Below are 21,453 nucleotides of genomic sequence, written 5' to 3'. Positions count from 1 at the left end.
ACATACTATATTAGACTTTGATACATCTAAAAGCATTTCAAATCATTATCAGTACTTGCCTTTAAACTTTTCTATGTAAAGGATAGTGCCCTGACGGTCTTATGCAACAGATTTTCTGATTGGTTGATAGTTGGTGGGGGCTTTCCAGAATAAAAACACGCAGCATTTAATTTGGTAAATTAATATTAACACGATATTGCAGTACATAAAGTATTTTCAAAAATATTATCATCGGTCGGATTTATTCGGCATGTGCAATCAAAGCATCGGTTAAGTGCCAATACAAGTCAACTAAATCTGGAAATGGAGCGTACCAATGAAATCTCACGAAACAGTATCAGTTTTATGTTTGTGAGCATGCGCAAGATAGCATGCTAAATTTGTTGATAAATAGAGGACTTGAACTGGGTCTCGAAAAGTTCGTGTACTTTTCACGTTTTACTCATGTTTTGAGATTTTTTTGTACAGTGGTTCCATCGTAAAACAGTAGACGACGATCCGACTGAGCCCTCAACATGGTATGTATGAAAATTATTAAGTTTTCCCAGTAGAAATGTGGCGTTCATCACCGGTGATCTTGGCGCGTCGCGCTGGGGATGCGAGGAGCGATAGTCACTGCTGAATAACCAACGAATTAAAATTGATGATTTTTTCCCCTATTTGCTAAGTTATTAATCTCAAAAATTTTGTGACAGTGGAGAATTTGTATATTTCGCTAATGGAAAAAAGTCAACAATGTCACTTTTAATACTGTTGAAAGCTTCAATCGCTCCCCACTTTCGGCTCGATTCGCGACTGTCAATTAAAGGTCTGTATTTTTAAAGTTCGTATTTTAGCGCGAAATATGCAAGTTTGTTCCGGGAATGAGCTGAGAAAATCGCATATATTATTCCTAAGTTCGGCAGAAGTGTCTTGCAAATTATACATTTGCCATGTTTTCCGAAAAATGTTACCAATCTTTCAACTCCGCTCTGTTTTTTGTCTCCCATAACAACACACACGTACGTACTCGTTGTTTGGCACATGGGTATGGCAAATTGGAAAAAAAAACAAGGACACGTACACAACCATATAGAATATGTGTAACATATCGTGAAAATAGAACTCATTACTCTTTTGATTTTGTTATGATACATATCTTGTGTAATATTTTACAATTCCTACACTCCATGTGTATGTATGCTGCCAATTGCTATTCTGTTGATATGTACTACTGTTTTAAACTAAAATATGAACTGCCATCAGTAAAACCATCCATGGAAGTTAATGGTAAACAACCCACAAACCATTGACGAATATTCTTGCACTACTGTATTCCATTGAGGGGTAAAGTCTTAGCCACAGGAGATAAAACTAAATTGTTTTTTCTCAGCCAAATACCAACCTGTTTAGCCACTTGACAACATAAGAAGATGACATTATGAAAATTCAAATTCATGTAGCAATTTGAAATATTTCACTGTGTCACACACTTATTTAATAATCGACAATATCTTTTCTTGATATTGTTAAATTTTACTTTTCTGTGGATGATGGCATGTTTTAAATAATAACTATTTTCTTAGATTAATACCTGGTTTGAAATTCTACTCAAGCCATTGGTGGCAAAAATCCAAAAGAAATTCATCATTGGCAACCGGTCAATGACCAGAACTTTTAGACCCTTTGATTTTGCAGAGCAGGTTACATTTGACAAGAGACACACTAGTTAATTTGTATCTAAAATTGCATAGATAGTAACAAATCTACCTGTAGATGGAAATAAGTTCTCTAGTGATATTGGTATATTTAATTGCACTGAATAATTCCTACAACTTTTCCAATTGGTTTTGAAAACCAAGACTATCCTCTAAAACAGTTGTGCAATATGACATGTTCTTTGTACTTTACATATATGCACATGTGCCTTGTGTTGATTACTAAACTCCAGCAATATGTGACTATTTTACAATTTTTCTTCATTATGAACTGTTTCGTCTGAAACAATCTGAATGTGTGTGTGTGTGTGTCAACCTTGTATACAACAAGTATGAAAGAAACTGGCTCGTGTGATTAAAGTTACATACAGCGCATCATATTTCTTTCAAGTAAATCTTTTTCTGTTTTCTTTTTTCAAACAGGATTCCGATCCAGGTATGTAATTATAAATTCATGTATCTACATATATATCATATACAGGAGCCTTGCGTTTAAATAAAATATCCAGCCGAATTCATGTGTCGCATATACTTCATGTTATAAAGTGCATGACAAGGAGCTGAATATAATTGAAAACTATTGTTAAATGACAGGTTTTGAAGTTTTTCTTGTGTAGATCTGATAAAACTAAGATCTTATGATAAATCAGACTAAAATTATTGATGGACAACCAAATGAAACAATACTGCTATTAGTAAGCCCAGTGACTCCCCCACAAACAAAATGTGTATTATGATAGATGTTGATTCCAGTGACTTGCATATTAACTAAATTTCAGTACTTCCTGGAGATTATTACTTTACCTAGAATTGCTAGGGGGATATTTATGTACATGCACATTTATAACAGATAGACAATTAATGTACTGTAAGGGATGATAAATTTACTGGTGTATCTTTTTAAGAGGGTAGAGATTCAGGGTTTTTTCTAAACCGAGGAACAGGGGCGCAGCACCCTGATACTCTCGGATGGCGCCCTCTTACTGAATTGCCGATTGAACTTTCAAGTCATAAATATATTTCTTGAGCCGCGCACCTCTGTACAACATGAACTCTTTCTCAAATATATTTTTCTCCATGAAAACTTCCCAGCAACACCTGCTGACATTGTGTCTGAACACCAAATACACTAAAATTACTCCAAAAATGTTTCCATGGCGATAAATACTGTTAAAACGACGCAGAAACCTTCCGATATGGCGTTTCCAGGTCGATACGCCATGTTGTTTCTGTGCTAGCTACTCTCACGAGATTTGATGTCGTTACAATGAAGCGAGAGTTCTCAAGACTGGATGACCTTTCACCCACCGGCTTTGTCTTGGTCAATTTTTCTAGAAACACCACATTTGCTCTGTGAAAAGTGTATCGTCAATAGAAGCACACATAATTTAAAAATTGGTCTCATTACCATATGACGCATGACTGTAATTTACCTAAACTAAGGCCAGACTTTTTTAGCTCCACTGTCGACTTTGTCGAGCGGAGCTTATCATATGAATGATTGTCCGTCGTCCCACGTCCGTGTCAATGTTTTACTTTTTCGACTTCTTCTTGAAAACTACAAGCCTGAATGCTTTGATACTTGGTGAATATGTACCTTGGGTAGACCTCTCTCAGATTTGTTCATTTTGTAATGATATCTTTAATTCTCTAATTTTGGTGAATATTTTTGTCATTTTTGGTAAAAAGTGATATTTTCGACTTCTTGTTAAAAATTGCAAATCCAATTGCTTTGATATTATTACATATATAGGTACTACATGTGGATCTCTCTCAGATTTGTTCATTTTGTAATGATATCTTTAATTATCTAATTTTGGTGAATATTTTTGTCATTGTTGGTAAAAAGTGATATTTTCTTCGTGTTAAAAACCACAATCATTTATGGTGAAAAATGATATTTTTGAATTCTTGTTGAAAACAGCAAGTCCGATTGCATTGATACTATACGTATTGTTCATTTTCTAATGATATCTTCTGTTCTTTAATTGCAATGTGCATTGCTAACAGCAGAGCTATCTCAGCCGAGAGGCTGCTTGTTTATTCCTTGTTTCTCAGTTTTTATAAGGCATTTTTTTGGAAGAGGGCGGGAAAAAAATAAAATTAATTCTTTTTTTCCATTAGATTTGTGTGATTCTCAAAGAATTGTAAGTAAGATCATTGATCGGAGAGAAGAAATGAAATAAAATTTTATTCCATGTATAACCTTGTTTCTCATCTGCGCGGTACTCCCACGAAAATGCAACTTGGATTTGGTATGCGGCGGGTGGTAAAAAAATGAAGATAAAAATAATATTTTTTAGCAATTTTTTGCGCTTACAAGTCGGCGTGTGCAAGAAATTATGCTGAAATAAAATTTTATTTTTATTTCTATTTTGGCTCCTGTTCATTCGGCGGGTTCGCGAAACAAGGGATAATAAGTCTGGCCTAATGCCATGCAAATAGAGGTACTATGTTATTTTTTATACAAATTCTATTGTACATGTACCTACACTTTTATTAGTGAAGTCAAAGACGATTATCTACCAATTTCTTCTTTTTCATTCTGTGTATTTTAGGTTGGGGAGATTTTCAGTATTCTTTAGAGACTGACATAAGCCATGACTCCGGCGATGTGCATTCAAACTATGAAGGTGATCCTAGTCAGCTGATGAATCAGGGGTCAACAACGTTTGATGATATTGGAGGAGCTGGAGATATGGTATGTACTTTTCCAATCGATTTTAATCTGAATGGACACAATAGTTAGTGTACCTCTACCCACAGCCTGACACACTTTAGGTAATACAGTATTATGAGGGGTGAACATTTTGCTGGTTAGAAAGCCAGTCATGTTTTTGTTGAACAAAAATGTTGGGCCAGTATATTACACAATATTGATTCATTTTTTGCATTATCTGACATTAAAGAAAGAAAATAATGTCTGTTAATAATGTATAAACAATGGCAACCATACTTATTTATTTATAGACAAAACATTAATGGAACAGTTGGTAAAGTGTAACAATTCTAAATGCCAGGCATGAAACTAAAGTGTGCCATTACCTGGTACATAATGCAGCATAGTTGTTATTAGTGTTCCCGTATATTAATTTCTTGTCAGTTTCTGGCTGACAAATTCAATCCTATCAAATTAGAATGTCAATTTTCTCATCATCAAATATTAAAAAATAAAAATAATTTGTCCATATTGATAACAAACTTATTTAGGCGACTTCTTTGGATGTTTTGATCCAGTTCTGTATGAAATTATTACGAAATGTAGTACTATCACACAATTTTTTTTTCTGTGCTCACTGTTAAAAGTGCATAAAATGTTGATGTTTAACATCAATGTAATGATGTTCAAATACCAAATAATATTTGATGCTAAATGTCATAACAGTGAATGATATGGTCATAATAATATCCTTATAATGCAGGGTGAATCTGGTCATGATAGGAGAGCTGATGATGATATCTATCCCTTGTATGATGCATATGATAGCTATGGTGAACAAAGTAATAGCAATAGCAGTGGAATCACCTCAGATGATGACAGTGATGAGGATGATGATGATGAGGAAGATGAAGATAACAATGATGCTTATTATAATGGTCTTAAAAATGGTGATTTTCAACTGGGACCTGGCATGGGTGAGGATAAATAATTTGTCTGTGTTCAGTAGACAGTGTTTGTAAAACTGGTGATTTTTTATTCGGACTTTGCATGGCTGAATATGAATATTTTGTCAATGTTCAGTAGACTGTGTTTGTTAAAATTGTGATTTTCAACTCGGACTTTGCATGGATGAGGATGAATAATTTGTCAGTGTTCAGTAGACTGTGTTTGTAGAAAATGTGATTTCCAACTCTGACCTGGCATGGATGAGGATGAATAATTTGTCAGTTTTCAGTAGACTATGTTTGTAAAACTGGTGATTCTCAACTCAGACCTGGCATGGGTGAAGATAAATATCTTGTGTATGTGTTCAGTACACTGAGTTTGTAAAACTGGTGATTTTCAACTCTGACCTGGCAGGGATGAAGATGAATATGTTGTCAGTGTTCAGTAGACCTGTGTTGGTAAAACTGGTGATTTTCAACTCAGACCTGGCATGGTTGAGGATGAATATTTTGTCAATGTTCAGTAGACTGTGTCTGTAAAACTGATGATTTTACCTCATCTCAGACAAATTCAGAGAAAATACCTGTAACCTTATTCATATATATTTTATCGCAAATAGTTTAGTTTATTTCAGAAGCCAACAGGTCCATGGCTTCATTCAAAAAATATTGCAATATATTAGAACACAAGATAATTTACACACGTACACATGCTCACACAGAAAACATCAAAAATATTGAATCATGAAAATTATACAAATAGATATCAAATGAAACTAAAAAAAGTGACTTTTTTGTTGTAATAATAACCAGAAATCCTCCTTCTAAACCTTGATTCACTATCAAATACATCTATCCCAGCAGTGTTGGAAGCACATGTGTTGTATAGCCTTAGAATAGATTGCTGGTACAAATGTATTCAACTAAATAGTAATCTTCTAAATGTTCAAAGAATTCCTGACAACCACCCATCTTACAACTACATATGATTTTTTCACCATACATAAACTAAAACGTAATTTTAAGGCATGGTGAAAACTTTTTACTATAGAAACCATAATGGTAAATGGCTCAAAAATTCTCATGGATGTTTGAACTGTTTTTTGTTAGAAGAGTAGTTTGGTGACCATATATTTTTATCTGGGTATTGCACAGCGGCATAAAATAAAACCATAGTGTAAATGTCAAGGAAATCCATTAATTTGTTAATGGTGAATGAAATGTTTCCTAATATTAACAGCCATATAAATTAATGAGGGATTATGTAAACATTTGTAAGGTGCGTAAAACAAAATTCGCAAGAGAAGATAGGAGCTGTCATAACTCCCCAACACCAGTCACATCAAATCATAATTACAGCACTTCTTTTATGAGGTGTATCACCATGTACTATCAATAGGTGCCATCTTACTGACCACAGATGATCATAAGATATGTGCGCTTTATAACAGATATCTAATAAAACTTTTTTTGACATGCTCTAGGCAATCAGTGACGTATTAATAATTTGTATTCGATAAAGATGAACAATAACCACATATTCTTTCCAAAAAAATATATATAGTGATTTCATGCAAACAATACAATCTGACAAATATTCTCAATATGATTTTTAGCTCCCATGTGTGAAGCACATAAGGAAAGTTATGAGTTTGCTATGTTTGTCCTGTCTGTCAGGTGTGTGTATCCATGTAAGCAAAATCTCTATAACTTGTGAGTAGATTTTGATCAGATTGGTATATAGGTATCTTGGGGTAATGTGCAAACACGATTATTTTTGGAGCCATGTCAATGCATATTAAGTAGCTAATTTGCGTGATAATTTTCACATTCCTGCCTGTGTGAACAAAATCTCAAAAACTGATATGATTTTTGGCTTTTCAGATATGTTATTAAAAAATGCTCTGATTGCTTATATTCTGTATTGAAATGGAGCTTTGCAGAGTTTAACTTCGATTAAAATTAAAATCAGATTAAAACCCCTAGTTCTTTAATCTATGAAGATATTCGATAATTTTCTTCTTTTATGTAAAAGTGATATTGATTACAAGTTTCCATGTTATGCACCACTTAGGAAAAACAAAATGATTAAAAAAAAGTGTTTTAACCCAAATTTTGAAGCTGCGACTTCTATTAAAATGGTACAATGCAACAGATAGGATGCGGCTTCTATTAGAGCATCTACACATATGAGAAACAATGAAATTTGGGTTCTCAATTGTTTAAAAAGAATGGGTGCGACTTCTATTAGAGATGCGGCTTCTAATACAGATTTTACAGTATTCCCCAACTTTTCCTCTTCAATATATTTTGATTGAAAGTTCAATTTGAACTTCAATCAAATTATACCTGCATTTATAAACAGTTGAATTCTTTTATTAAAGCATACCTTTGAAACATATTTTTGTGCCAATATTTTTAATTTTAACTGCATTTAAATGGCCTTTTATATTTCAATTAAAACAATGGATTGGACAAAATTAGACACAATGCACGCTTAAGAATTGCTGCTAAAATGTCTCCTGGCATGTACTTTGAATAACACTTTATTATAAAGGATTCATAAATTGGTTTTGTTTATCTGTATCACAAATGAGGCCCCAACATAAAGGGACTCTTTCTAATTAGGGGTCCTAGAAAGAAAATTTAAGATTCTGCAAGAAATAATCAGTTATAGCTGTGATCAGAGCATATACATTATAACTGCTATTTTCTCTTATTTTTCTTTCTGCAGCTACTTGTGAATGGTGCGGTAAAATTGGTGTACAGCATGCTTTTTACTCGAAAACTAAAAGATTTTGCAGCTTATCGTGTTCGCGAAGTTCAGCCGCACAGAAAGCTGCACTTAGTAAGAGACCCAAATCGGGTTTATCACAATCGTCAAAGAAACCAAAAATTGAAGTAAGTTGTTTCATCTACAATTATCAAGTTATGAATATTCATGATCTTACTGAAACAACAATGACTAATATTGTATTCCAAATAGCTCAATGTATGTTACATACGTTTTATACGCCCTGAGATGAACCCAGCTCTGAGGGTTTCTTCCTAGCTCGGGAAAACTTTCCTCTCTGATATCTTGTGATCTGTAAGAGCTCTAAAGCAATTTATGAAAAAAAAACAGACTTGTACTGGTCTTTGTGGGCTTACTAAGACATGACATTTGAATAATGTATACAAGTACATATGAATGGAGATTAATTCCCTTTTTTTTTATAGGCTACAACCAGTAAGCCAAAATGTGCTCCTAAGAAGTCTAATAGCAGTCCTACAGCAAGTAAGAAAAAAGCCAACGGAGAACCATTCAATTGGAGCAATTATCTTACTGACACCAATGGTGATGCTGCTTTAGTTAGTTGTTTTGGTCATGTAAGTACTCAGTTTATCATTATATTTAAAATGTGGAGAAAAATACTAATATGTAAACAAATATTGTCTACTTTTTATTAATGATTATTTGACATCTTATTTATTATGTTATAAATGCAATTCCCAGTTTCATTGAGCATAGTTGTAGTTTTGATGGCCAATTTTGTACCAGTCTGCTATTCACCATGGTCTTTACAGCAAATCTCAAAAAGTAATGTGGCAGCAAATTAACAAACTGACTCATGAATTGACTTTTTTGCTGGCACACCCACTCCAGAGTAATCTGTATTACAGTAGGCAGACAGAGGTATCCATACTATTTTAGTTTTACATAGTGAGTGCCTAGAGTAAGATTGTCTCATCACACACCGCTTTAGCTTTCAGATAGTGAGCATCAAGAGTAAGAAATATCTCATCCTACTGCTGTAGTTTTTACGTAGTGAGAGCCAGAATTAAAAAAAAAATCGTCATACACCACTGTAGCTGCTATATGCATGCAAATTTGGCTGAAATAAACAAATGAATGAGAATGGAGATATTTACACTGCTGATCATGCTTAGATACATGACAAGTTTTGTAGTACTGTTCATGTTGTATTATGCTATAAGGAACCTGAAGATTAATATACTGGGTAGTACATGTATTTTTAAAAGTGCAAATTTGATGCAGGGGACTTGTCACCTATGCATGCGTCAGGTGGTCATATCGTTTCATTGTTTACAAACAAGCGTCTACTCATTAGCCTTTGCGTTCTTAGCATGTGTTATCGTCGCTTGGGAATCAATATGCGCAGGTGACAACCTTCCTGCTTTTATAATACAAGTAATAGTAAAACCCATTTAATTTACCATACTTCCCCGATCATAAGCCCAGGAGCCTCAACATGTAAAATCGGGGAAAGTAAGGGGTCGGCTTTTACCTGAGGACCACCTCAGAAAAGATGATTTTTTTTTTTGGTTTAACATTGTAACTGTCTTACCACCCAAGGAAAATTATTTAAATTAAATCTTTCATTCACCATGCCAGGCTTGGGGGGAATATCGTGTCTTTTTGAAGAAAATACGTAGTCTAGTTTGTAGCTATCCTGAATTCTTATTTGATAGTCAAAAATATCTAGATTCTCAACAGGCAAGGTTGTAATAGTTACACTATATTCAATTAAAATGGCCACCAGAGTAGGCATTAACACTGCAGGGAAAGTTATTGTTTCCATGGAAACCAGTTAGAGTACATATATGATAGTAATTGTCTGTTTAGTAATCCAGACATGTCTTTATTCTATATAGGACTTTATGCAATCCATGAATATGTTATTTAAGCCATAAACTACATGTGACCTGGTGTACTGAGGCCAATGATGGTTTATTGCTGTTGTACTGAAAAAATTTCTCTAGCAATTTTGGTTAATTTAAATACAGATTACTCAACAACATCTGACATTACTTGATCCTGGTTTTATGTAACTAATGTGCGGTACTTTTGTAAGTGTATTATCACAAATATATGCAGTGCAGTGCGCACATTTGAACTAGAACTGCACTTGTGATGTCATGGTATAATATAATTATTTATGTAAGCTTGTTTGCGAGGAATATAAAATGTTACATTTAAATATAGTTCATTATTTTGTGTTGTTTGTAGGCTCCAATGTCCAATTACTGGGAGGATATTGCTGTGGGTATGAAAGTAGAAGTTTTAAATACAGATTGTGATCTTCCTAATCATGTCTTCTGGATTGCTCAAGTTGTTAAAATTGCTGGTGAGTGTGCCATATTTCTTGATGTATTGTGGCATGTCTAATGCTGATTTCTGATAATCATGTAACTCTGATACTCTTTCCTGCTGCGCCGTAAATAGCATTCTATTCACCATCTCTATACAAAGAATTTATTTGCTCTTTTTTTTAGCTTCGCTGTTGACTTTGTCGAGCGGAGCTTATCATATGAGTGATTGTCCGTCGTCGTCGTCCGTATCAATGTTTTACTTTTTCGACTTCTTCTTGAAAACTACAAGCCTGAATGCTTTGATACTTGTTGTATATGTACCTTGGGTAGACCTCTCTCAGATTTGTTCATTTTGTAATGATATCTTTAATTCTGGTGAATATTTTTGTTATTTTTGGTAAAAAGTGATATTTTCGACTTCTTGTTGAAAACCGCAAGTCCAATTGCTTTGATATTACATATATAGGTACTACATGTGGACCTCTCTCAGATTTGTTCATTTCATGATGATATCTTCAATTCTCTAATTTTGGTGAATATTTTTGTAATTTTTGGTAAAAAGTGATATTTTCGACTTCTTGTTGAAAACCGCAAGTCCAATTGCTTTGATATATTATACATATAGGTACTACATGTGGACCTCTCTCAGATTTGTTCATTTCATGATGATATCTTCAATTCTCTAATTTTAGTGAATATTTTTGTAATTTTTGGTAAAAAGTGATATTTTCGACTTCTTGTTGAAAACCGCAAGTCCAATTGCTTTGATATATTATACATATAGGTACTACATGTGGACCTCTCTCAGAATTGTTCATTTTCGAATGATATCTTCTGTTCTTCAATTGCCATGTGCATTGCTAACAGCGGAGCTATCTCAGCCGACAGGCTGCTTGTTTAGCTTTGAAATGAGTTCAAAGCAGTAAAAAATAATAGAATGCTGGATCATTGATTTTATGACACACCTCTGTCTTTTATGTGCACTAATAATAGAGCAAACACAATATTTATTTCAAATACATTTTAATTTTGTTGCATGGGCAAGAAGAACATCCATGGTTTGACCGTAAATCATGAATTTTGATATCCTAGTAATTGGCCGGGGATGTAGAGGTTGCACATGTTCGTACGTAGTTACCGGTATATTAGGGGCACTATTGCAGATAGAGGCATTCACACAGTGTTATACCGGTATTAAAGACATTGGGTACACGATCTGATCAACATATATATATATATATATCCATATATGGTCTTGTGACCTCATTAAAAATGCATAACTATGATACCTAGAGCAGTATTGCAGATATATATCCATCTAACCAGTGCTTAGCTTTCTTTGATATAGTGGCTACAAGTGTCCATAGTCTAAACTAAAGAAACTTGGAAATTGTTTTGTGTTAGATGATTTCTTATCTACTCTTTCCTTCTAGCAACAAGTACTCTAGACTGAAATAGTACATATTCCCAATTCTGAATTACATTACTATACCCACTTTCAATAGCATGGACATCCCCCATCTCCCATCAATATAAACTGCTTCAACCAATCGAATAAAGATGATGGGGGTCTGCCATCTGACGGCTTTTTAGCTCTGCTGTCATATGAGTGATTGTCCGTCATCACTGTAAATTTTTTACTTTTTCGACTTCTTGAAAACTACAATTCTTATTGCTTTGATACTTGGTGTATATGTACCTTGGACAGACCTCTCTTAGATTTGTTCATATCGTGATGATATATTCAATTCTCTAATTTAGATGAATATTTTCGTCATTTTTGGTAAAAAGTGATATTTGAAAACAACAAGTCCGATTGCTCAGATTTGTTCATTTTCTAATGATATCTTCAGTTCTTTAATTGAAATGTGCATTGCTAACAGCGGAGCTATGTCAGCTGAGAGGCTGCTTGTTTACCCTTTCCACTATGTGTACCAGTACTCTACAAAATATTATGATTTATAACTTTGTTTGTTATAGGTTACAAAGCACTTCTTAGGTACGAAGGATTTGGGAGTGATAAATCACATGATTTCTGGTGCAATTTAATGAGAATGGATGTACATCCTGTTGGATGGTGTGCTACCATAGGAAAACCACTCTTACCGCCAAAATGTAAGTGTGCATCACATATACTGTGTTAGTGTGCTGTAAACAATCAACAAATGAAATCCTGCTCATGAGTCTGAGCTTTGACGACATGTCAATCACTTTTGTCACATGTCTTGAGATAATGAGAAATCATGCTCATTTGCAATGTACCCTTTAAGAAAATTTAGTACTGAGCATCTTTGTTATTTTCACTTAAAAAAAGCTACTTAAATACAGGAAAAGTTGATGATATACATTTTTAACTGCAACTTGGTGAGGTCTATGAGTTATAAGCAAGTGAGGCCGAGGTGGGAACTCTTAAATATAAGCATGTTTATCTTCACTACAATTCAGGGATTTGTATCTTTGTCTCAATATTTAATGCATAAGTTGATTTGCTCCATATATGAGGCCACTCTGAAAACAGTCAAAACAGCTGTTGTGATACAGTATACATATCTGTAAATCATTGAAATATGTAGTATCGGTATTACATATAATTTTGCAAATTATAAGGTATAGGGGGGGGGGGGTTACTTAAGCAATAACCCCCGTCGAAGGCGGGTATACCACGAGATATTGCACAATTCAAGACATGTATGCACGAGCCGCAGACTCGTGCATATATGGAGTGAATTGTGCAATATCAAGTGGTATACCCAACTTCGGCGGGGGTTATTGCTATTATATTATACCAGTATATTGACAATTCGATAAAACTAGTAAAAAAAGAGTTTACTTTCATCTACTAAAAGATCATGATTATGGCCCTTGAACATGAATATTTATAAGAATAGTATGTAGTTGTACGCTGAATGCATACAAAAATTACCTGCGCAACACAGTTCAAATTGAATACAAACTAATTTTTATTCCACATGAAAAAGAAACGTATCCACGTTTAGCATAACAAAGGATGACCTTTTACTGACGCACAACGCGATTTGAAATACAGGGTCGTGTACAGTTTGGATCATTTAAACAACGGATTTTCCATGTTTTCATTCCGGTTTTTGTACAATTTGGACTGTAATTTGCCCATTGAAAGTACAGTACAGTATACTACTTGTAACTGTGGATATTTGACGTTCAGCGGTACTTGGTTCGACCGAAATTTGAGACGCGGCGGGACGCGGTGTATCATGTACGGCGACCGGCACAGCGACCTCAGTTCCAGCATCTGACCTGGATACCTTTGGTATAACCAAAGTTTTGTGACAGTATGACTAACAAGTTTTGTCATTGTTCTGGGGTAAGTTTGATGGTGTAAGATCGGATTTTCGCATCGTTTTTGTGACACGTACATGATATATCTTGTCTCAACTCCGGCCGAAAGACTTTGCATGCCGTTGCTCTAATACAGTGGTTAGTGTACACTCGGCACAAATCTGTAGCTTTCGAAATTACCTTCATCATCTCCTGTAATTTATTTACCCATAGTGGAGAATTACAATACCATATATCGTCGTCGAATCCTGCGTAGTCCTGTGTTTTTTGAAACAGATGGCAATTACCCGGGTGCACTGCAATTTTGTCAGCTGCCGCTACCGGACACCGGTTGTTTCTGGTGGCATACATTTTTGCCTGTGACTCATAGTTTTTTGCATTTTTATGTCATTAAAACCCTCAATTATATCTTGTACTTAAAGATCATGTTTTCTTTGTTGGAAGTTCGCAACCCATCTCAAAGTAACAACACTGAGAACATGGCGTTCGTGTAAGCACCTCACGGTGTTAAGGGACGGTGGTTTAGGTTTGTGTGGCGAACGACAATCACCCAACGACCGACGCTCACAACTTGGATCCCACCATTAACAAAAAGCAATATTATAGTTATATAACTTTTCAGATGTTTTTAATTCAGTATTTTTTTCAATATTCTTCCAAAATTCAACCACTATATTTCCCTAAAAATCAAATAATACCGGTTTTATGTATTTTCGTATTAAACCTGTAGTCAATTCATGTTCCAGGGCCACTTGGTTTTAGCCGTGCATTATCAGCCAATATACCATGAATTGCATATGCAAATTTTGTGTTTGGACCAATCAAATCAATGGATTAACACCATCAATATACTGGTATAATATAATATATATTACACTATTAGGATATTGAAATGTTATGTTGGTATAGCACTGTCACTGTCTGTTGCTGCCTAATAATGCCAGAATGCATATGGGTATATTGGTATGGATTGTGATATGTTGTCATTGTAAGAGCAACCTTTTAATAACTGTTCTGTTTTGTTATAGCTATTGCCAGTAGGCGGAGCAATTGGAGAACTTTCCTTGTGAACAGTTTAACAGGGGCCAAAACATTACCCTCAGATTTTCAGGATAAGGTGAGTGTTTCAATCATCCTTGGTCAGTGACTTTTATTCTTTGATGTGTAATGCTGTATACCTTTGTATTGTAGTTATTTGCTCTCACAAATGAAGCAAAATTGTAAAAAACTTTTGTATTATGATTGAATGATAGTAATCTCTTTGCATCAAATGTCGTTTCTATTGACTTTTTAAAGAGTTTAACAGTATAAGACATAAATGACTGGAAGATGACCGTAATTTGAGCAATTTGTAATATACCAGTAGTGTCTAAAATGTTAGCTAAAATTGCTTGTGCAGAAGCCCAACAGAAAATTGTCGTTGTAATATATTTTCACTGTGGCTATTTTTATTCTCCTTGATACAGGGACTTTGTCTGTCACAGCCCTACAATAGTGTTTAATGTTTGGAACTGCATTACAAATCTGTATGATCTAATCTTTCGTCGAATGGCAATTAAATGTTTTATTCCGGCATTCCATCCAAAATTGTGTCTTATTTATTAGTGCATGCATCTCAGCCAGTTGCTTTCACCTTTTCAATGGAGTTTGTAGTGCACTTGCCCTGAGTGTGCATTACATCTGTTTTGGTGTTGATCCCAGTCCGAAAACGGGGACTTATGTTTTGACCTCCGTGTGTCCGTGCGTGTGTGCGTCCGGACCTGTATCTTAGAAATGCCTGGACCAATCACAATCAAACTTCACACATACATGATATTATACATATGCACGTCAATTTGTTTCTCGATCTGATTCAAGATGGCCGAATTGCGGCCATTTTTGTGTTAAAAGTCATCAAAATCATCAGGCATTTTTTGGCTGTTTACAGATAAATTTTGTTCAAACTTGGTATATATGTTGGACATTATAGGACCTTAATGCACATCATTTTGTTTCAGATAAGATTCAAAATGGGATATTGTTTTAATAAATGTGGTTCTAGTGCCATATGTCTGACTTGCTGTGACTGATTATGTTCAAATTTTATATATTCATTATACATGTATTCAAAATGGCTGATTTTGTTTTAATTAATGCTGTTCCAAAGCAATATTGGCGATCCCCTCCGCTAGGATTGCCCTTATAATCACTTTTGTCGTTTTGTATGTGTGTCTGTGTGTGATTTCCAGTGTTTTCACTTATAATTTCTTCTGTGATTTTTTTGGCTTGGCCGATTTCTTTCAAACTTGGCAGATTGGTCACACCTTCACCCTAGTTATTAGAAAAAAATCAGAAAATTTTTTTTGGCCCAAAAAACTGATTTTTGGATAGCTTCGCGGCAAATGTATCTCCTCCCATAAATTTGGGATAAAACACTTCAGACATAGCTCATTCTACTCAGCTTGAGTGTAGGCACAAAGTTACTATTTGAATTTTTAATATCTTTTTTCATTACCGAGAAATTTTACCCCAAAGTTGGGGTAACTTTTCACCAGCAATGGCTTTTAACTCCTCTGTGATTTTTCCGGCTCGGCTGATTTTGTTCATACTTCACAGGTAGGTCGTGCCGTTACTAATTGGAAAAAAATCCTGGCCCACCATTGCAATTGCAACATCCAAAAACTGATTTTTGAATACTTTCGCCCCAAATGTATTACCTCCTACCAGTTTTGTACACAGTCAGCTGGCATTGGTGTCGCTGGGTGCATATGATAACGGGAAGTTGTGCAACCAAATTTGCCGAGTTCGCAGTTTTTCGCCAATAAAAACTTTTTGCAGCCTAATCGCAGGTTTTTCGAAAAACATCGAAAAAACACAAGAATTAGTAGAAATGTTCTTATTTTGGGCGGATTATTGATAGAGAATAATGTCTTTATTACAAAAATGCTGAAAAACCGTGAGTTTTTGCCTTAGTTATTTTTTTATCAACGAAAACCTGCTAACTCAGCAAATTTGGTTGCACAACTTCCCTCTATCATATACACCCAGCGACACCGATGCCAGCTGACTGTGGTTTTGTAATAGTAGTGTTCAAATTTTGGCTACGTTGCGCACTGGTAGGAGATCGCCGGCGCCGACAATGTTACACTGTATTAACGTAATCCCAATGCAACTTTGAACTTTGAATGAACTGTAAATGCTGCATTCAATCTAGAAAATACTGTCGCAAAACGGTTGGAAATAATAAATGATGTAACAGAATAATACGTCCTAGTAATAAACTAAGTGACTTCTAAAGACTGAATGTTTTTTGCAAACTTCGTATATGGGTCCATTTAGTTATAAACCGACGTTAGCTTCACCTTTATGTCACACTATGGAAACAACCAAAAACATGTTGCTTGTTTTTGAGCGGAGCGGATCGCCAACCAGCCTACTGGCTTGTCTCTCAATACTCGTTTGACGATCAGATACAAATGTCAATCATTTAAATGTTAAACAATCATCATAATCATATTCCTGACATGTTTATGTTCCAGCTTATTACTATAAACGAAACTATACCGTTAAAGTCCTAATATAAACCGCATACGTAATAGTAACCGCACCCCCAATTCCGGCTTCGGGGTTAAAGAGTTCTTAACAAAAATTGAAAACTTGAAAAGTACCTATTACTAACCGCACCCCCAATTCAACAAGACCGTGACTGACTTCATTGTTTCAACCAGCTGTTCCAAAACGGCATTGTTCCTAATCCTATTCTTTGTTTCGACAACATGCCTAAAAATATTCACACCTATTTATTGTTCAGCGGTGATAAGATGTCAGACAGGCAATGAAACTGCTTTTGTTCTGGCGGCGACCTCTGTCAATACTCTTTCTGAATACGTCTGTGTTTCGTAAGTTTTAGACAATGAGCTTTTATCACCAAAAAAATGTTAAACTGAGCATTGAAGAATAATTTATCTTTCGAAAACAAATAATTTCTTGATTTAAAAAAAAAATCATGCCGTTTTCCCATGGAAATCAAAGGCAAAAGATCGCACTACATTATCGGTAAATCTCTTCCGTGTTGCGTTCACCGTGAGGTCGCTGAACTGTCATTAACATATTTAAATGAGCTATGTAATTTAGACACGTGGGCACCATCCAGCATTTTGATTGGTTAATTAGCGACTTGACCTATCCGGTCAATAATACGTCACGTGAGCATTCAAAAGCATGGCGGATATCGTATCGGCTGTTTACATGTGACTGAAATCATTCGCTTACGGGGAAACTAAGTTGAATTTTACTTGCATTTTATAACAATTCAACGAACTTATTTTTCGTGCGTTATTGTAATCACTACTAAATAATAATCACCAATATCAACACTTCGAAAACAAGTAAGTTATTCACTTGTGACCAGCAGCATGGCCGGATCGAGCTACCGTTATGTGATCATTTGCTACTAAGCAGTGCATTCGTGTTTTTATTTGAAACTTCTGTTAGAATATACTTTTCGTTACCAAGAAAATTAAAAAAAATAAATGCATATTACGTTAAAAATACTGAGTATTTTTTGTATCATGTAGATTTTTTTTTTGATTGACTGTAATTTTTCAACATTTCGTAACGCCTATTTTAGAACCAAAATAAGGCCTTTCACTCTTCCCCGACGCCTATTCAAGAGATTGTACGGTGTATTGTTTGTTTTGTGCATGTGTTGTGGACAAAAAATGACCACGCCCATTTAGTGATTGCAATATGTACGTAATAGAAACCGCACCCCGAACTTGAGCTTTTGATCCCAATTTTTAAATATATACATTGTAATATAAACCGCGGTTTATAATAGGACTTTAACGGTATATCTTAAATTCAATAACTAACTGGGACTGTGCCATGCATGGCTTGTTTTTTTTTGTGTGAATTGTGATTCAAAATAAGTTTAACATTCAACTTTCTGATCACAGGTGGTGGAAAGCATGAAGTTTAAATTCAAGAGCGGAATGAAGTTAGAAGTGGTAGACAAAATGAGGATATCTCGAATGCGAGTGGCCATCATAGACGATGTGGTCGGTGGACGTCTCCAGTTGCAATATGCAGATAGTCATGACGACGATGACTTCTGGTGTCACATTAAGTCACCACTTCTACATCCGTGTGGCTGGTCTTCATATGTTGGCCATGACATTAATTCTACACAAGGTTAGTATAATGTTATTTTGCCATTATGGCATTAATATTAATTCAATAATAATAACCCAGAAATTAAAATCAGTGCCACAGTTGAGTCTTGTGTAAAAAACGACATACACACATATTAATTTATGCTTGTACTTGTGTACTCCCAACTTGTGTAGCTTTTTACAACTTGAAACTTGAAAATGTAGTATTTATTCACCTTACTCTTACTTACACGGTAGTGTTACATACAATTGTTTGCTTCACAGTATTTGTTTCATCAGAAATCTTTTCTCCCTCAGAATACAAACTGAAATCACTGAATAAAGCTATTACAAGAAAGTTAGAAGATGATGAAGCACCTTGGGAACTTTTCTTTAATGTAAGTTTTTTTGGTTGGCTTATGCTTTGATTTATCACAAATACCATCTCTTGTCAACATGTAATTGTGTTAAAAATTCAAGTGCTGTGACCAGGTATTGAAACATTAAAAACTGGTGTCATTTGCTCACAATGTAGGTTCCTCTACGACGTTATTACAATAGATGTACCATATTTGCTCTATTAGAAGCGCACACACTAATGTAAATGACAGATGTGTGTCTATGATCATGATAAGTCATATTTTTAATAATCAAGGATACAATAAATGCAATCTTTGGTTTGTGCGCTTTAATTGTAGATATTGCAAATATGATATCAGTATTTAATAGTTAATATGCTTGCTTTAGACATATTGTGAAACTGAGCAGTTCAAGGCTACTATGAAATCTACAATCAGAAAAATCAAATATGGTGAAATGTTGACAACCATGCCTCAAGTTTTGAAATTTGAATATACTGTAAAAGGATTAATTATTCACTGGGTTTGAAGTTCGTTTATTTCGCTGGCTGGAAAATGCGCGAAATTAAAACCCAGTGAGTATGTAAAATTTAGCATAGAACACATTATCTAAATGATAAAACCGTGAATTTAAAACCTACTGAATATGCCTGAAACGGTAAATCCGGAAAATTTAAACCCAGTGAAAATTAGTCATTTTACAGTACACTGACAATTAGCACCTATTTATATGACATACTATTCCTTGATCAGATTACAGTATTGTCAAAATATTTTATAAAATATAGAGATAATAATCATTTACCCGTTTAGTTTTAAACGTCTTAGACACATCATTTATATTATTATTTCATTGCATTTGATCTTCACAGGGAACAGAACCATCTAAGGGACAAAACTTTGAAGTTGGGATGAAACTAGAAGCAATAGATCCTCTCAACCTAGCCAATATTTGTGTTGCCACGGTGATGAAAGTATTGAAAAATAGTTACCTTATGATAGGTATCGATGGTTCAATGGCAGTTGATGGTTCTGATTGGTTTTGTTACCACGCTACATCACCCTGTGTGTTCCCAGCTGGTTTCTGTGAACTCAATAGTATTGATCTTACACCACCAAGAAGTAAGTTGTCTACCTTCATATCCTGTTCCCTATGCTCCAGTGTTTACTCCACTCCAATCACTTGTCTGCTGGGTTATCCTATACATATACTTGACTAGATTTCAATACACAGAAATACATATTTGTCAAATCATATTTTCTGTACACTACAGCGATTACAGGGTGTAATTTAGGTCTTGAACTTCACTGTTCTCATGAGTCTCAATTTGAAGACCACATTGTCTAAAAAATACTAAACTATATGAGTGTGAAGGAATATTTGGCTATTGGCAGTTCAAATCTTTCAGAGTTTCGCATTTCAGATCCCCATTATACAATCTGTCAGTTATCTTCAGTTTTATTATTACTGAAAATAATTCGTATTTCTCACTTATTCTTTCAGATTATAAAGGGAAGTTTAAGTGGTTAGATTATCTAATGGCAACCAAATCACAAGCTGCTCCAGTTAAACTATTTAATAGGGTATGTAGTTGTATCATTTATAGGCCATCATACCGGGACGTCATACGTTTACATTTTTGAAAACCGGCATGTGTGTGTGATAACAAATATCAACACAAACTAGAGATCTGCTGCAATAACATTGCCCATAAGTTGTTTTATTAACAGAAACATGTATGTATATTTAATAACAACATCAGTAAACAACACTGTTACTTTATCTTTGAGTGTGATCAGCAGTTCTTGCCAACCGGTCAATGTGATCGTGCAGAACATAAACAAGTGTGACAGCTTATTACCAGCTGGGCGGTTGTCCCTGGATAACCTCTACGGACACACTCCTAATTATGACAACATAGAAACATTTTACCATGCGTTAAACCTAGTCAATAAAATACACAGAAGTTGAAATTTGCATGACGTTGCATAAAAAGTCTTAAATTGGCAACCAGTCATTTTCATGTTGATTAGTACCGTAAAATCTGTATTAGAAGCCGCATCCCTAATAGAAGTCGCACCCATTCTTTTTGAATAATTTAGAATAAAAAATTCATCATTTCTCATATGTGTACATGCTCTAATAGAAGCCGCATCCCCTCTGTTGCATTGTACCATTTTAATAGAAGCCGCGGCTTCTAATACAGATTTTACAGTAGTGTTTCTGTGTTCACAACTGTTTGAAGA

General features: G+C 34.8%; 1 protein-coding gene across 1 annotated transcript in view; it reads left to right on the top strand.

Annotated features, from left to right (window-relative positions):
• Positions 1 to 383: 383 nt before the first annotated feature.
• LOC100374071 (lethal(3)malignant brain tumor-like protein 2) overlaps positions 384 to 21,453 on the top strand; it is a 30,008-nt gene continuing 8,938 nt past the window's right edge. The window contains exons 1-13 of the mRNA XM_006815518.3: positions 384 to 518; positions 2,121 to 2,133; positions 4,256 to 4,398; positions 5,120 to 5,333; positions 8,038 to 8,204; positions 8,523 to 8,672; positions 10,315 to 10,432; positions 12,378 to 12,512; positions 14,744 to 14,832; positions 18,653 to 18,887; positions 19,166 to 19,245; positions 20,079 to 20,328; positions 20,711 to 20,790. Coding sequence (XP_006815581.2) covers positions 516 to 518; positions 2,121 to 2,133; positions 4,256 to 4,398; positions 5,120 to 5,333; positions 8,038 to 8,204; positions 8,523 to 8,672; positions 10,315 to 10,432; positions 12,378 to 12,512; positions 14,744 to 14,832; positions 18,653 to 18,887; positions 19,166 to 19,245; positions 20,079 to 20,328; positions 20,711 to 20,790 — 1,677 coding nt within the window. The 5' untranslated portion in view covers positions 384 to 515. The remainder of the gene's footprint in view (positions 519 to 2,120; positions 2,134 to 4,255; positions 4,399 to 5,119; positions 5,334 to 8,037; positions 8,205 to 8,522; positions 8,673 to 10,314; positions 10,433 to 12,377; positions 12,513 to 14,743; positions 14,833 to 18,652; positions 18,888 to 19,165; positions 19,246 to 20,078; positions 20,329 to 20,710; positions 20,791 to 21,453) is intronic.

The sequence above is a fragment of the Saccoglossus kowalevskii genome, chromosome 4 (assembly GCF_978046115.1).
Source record: "Saccoglossus kowalevskii chromosome 4, keSacKowa6.1, whole genome shotgun sequence".
Lineage (NCBI taxonomy): Eukaryota > Metazoa > Hemichordata > Enteropneusta > Harrimaniidae > Saccoglossus > Saccoglossus kowalevskii.
Note: the sequence above shows the minus strand (reverse complement) of the source record. Positions and strands in the feature narration are given on the sequence as shown.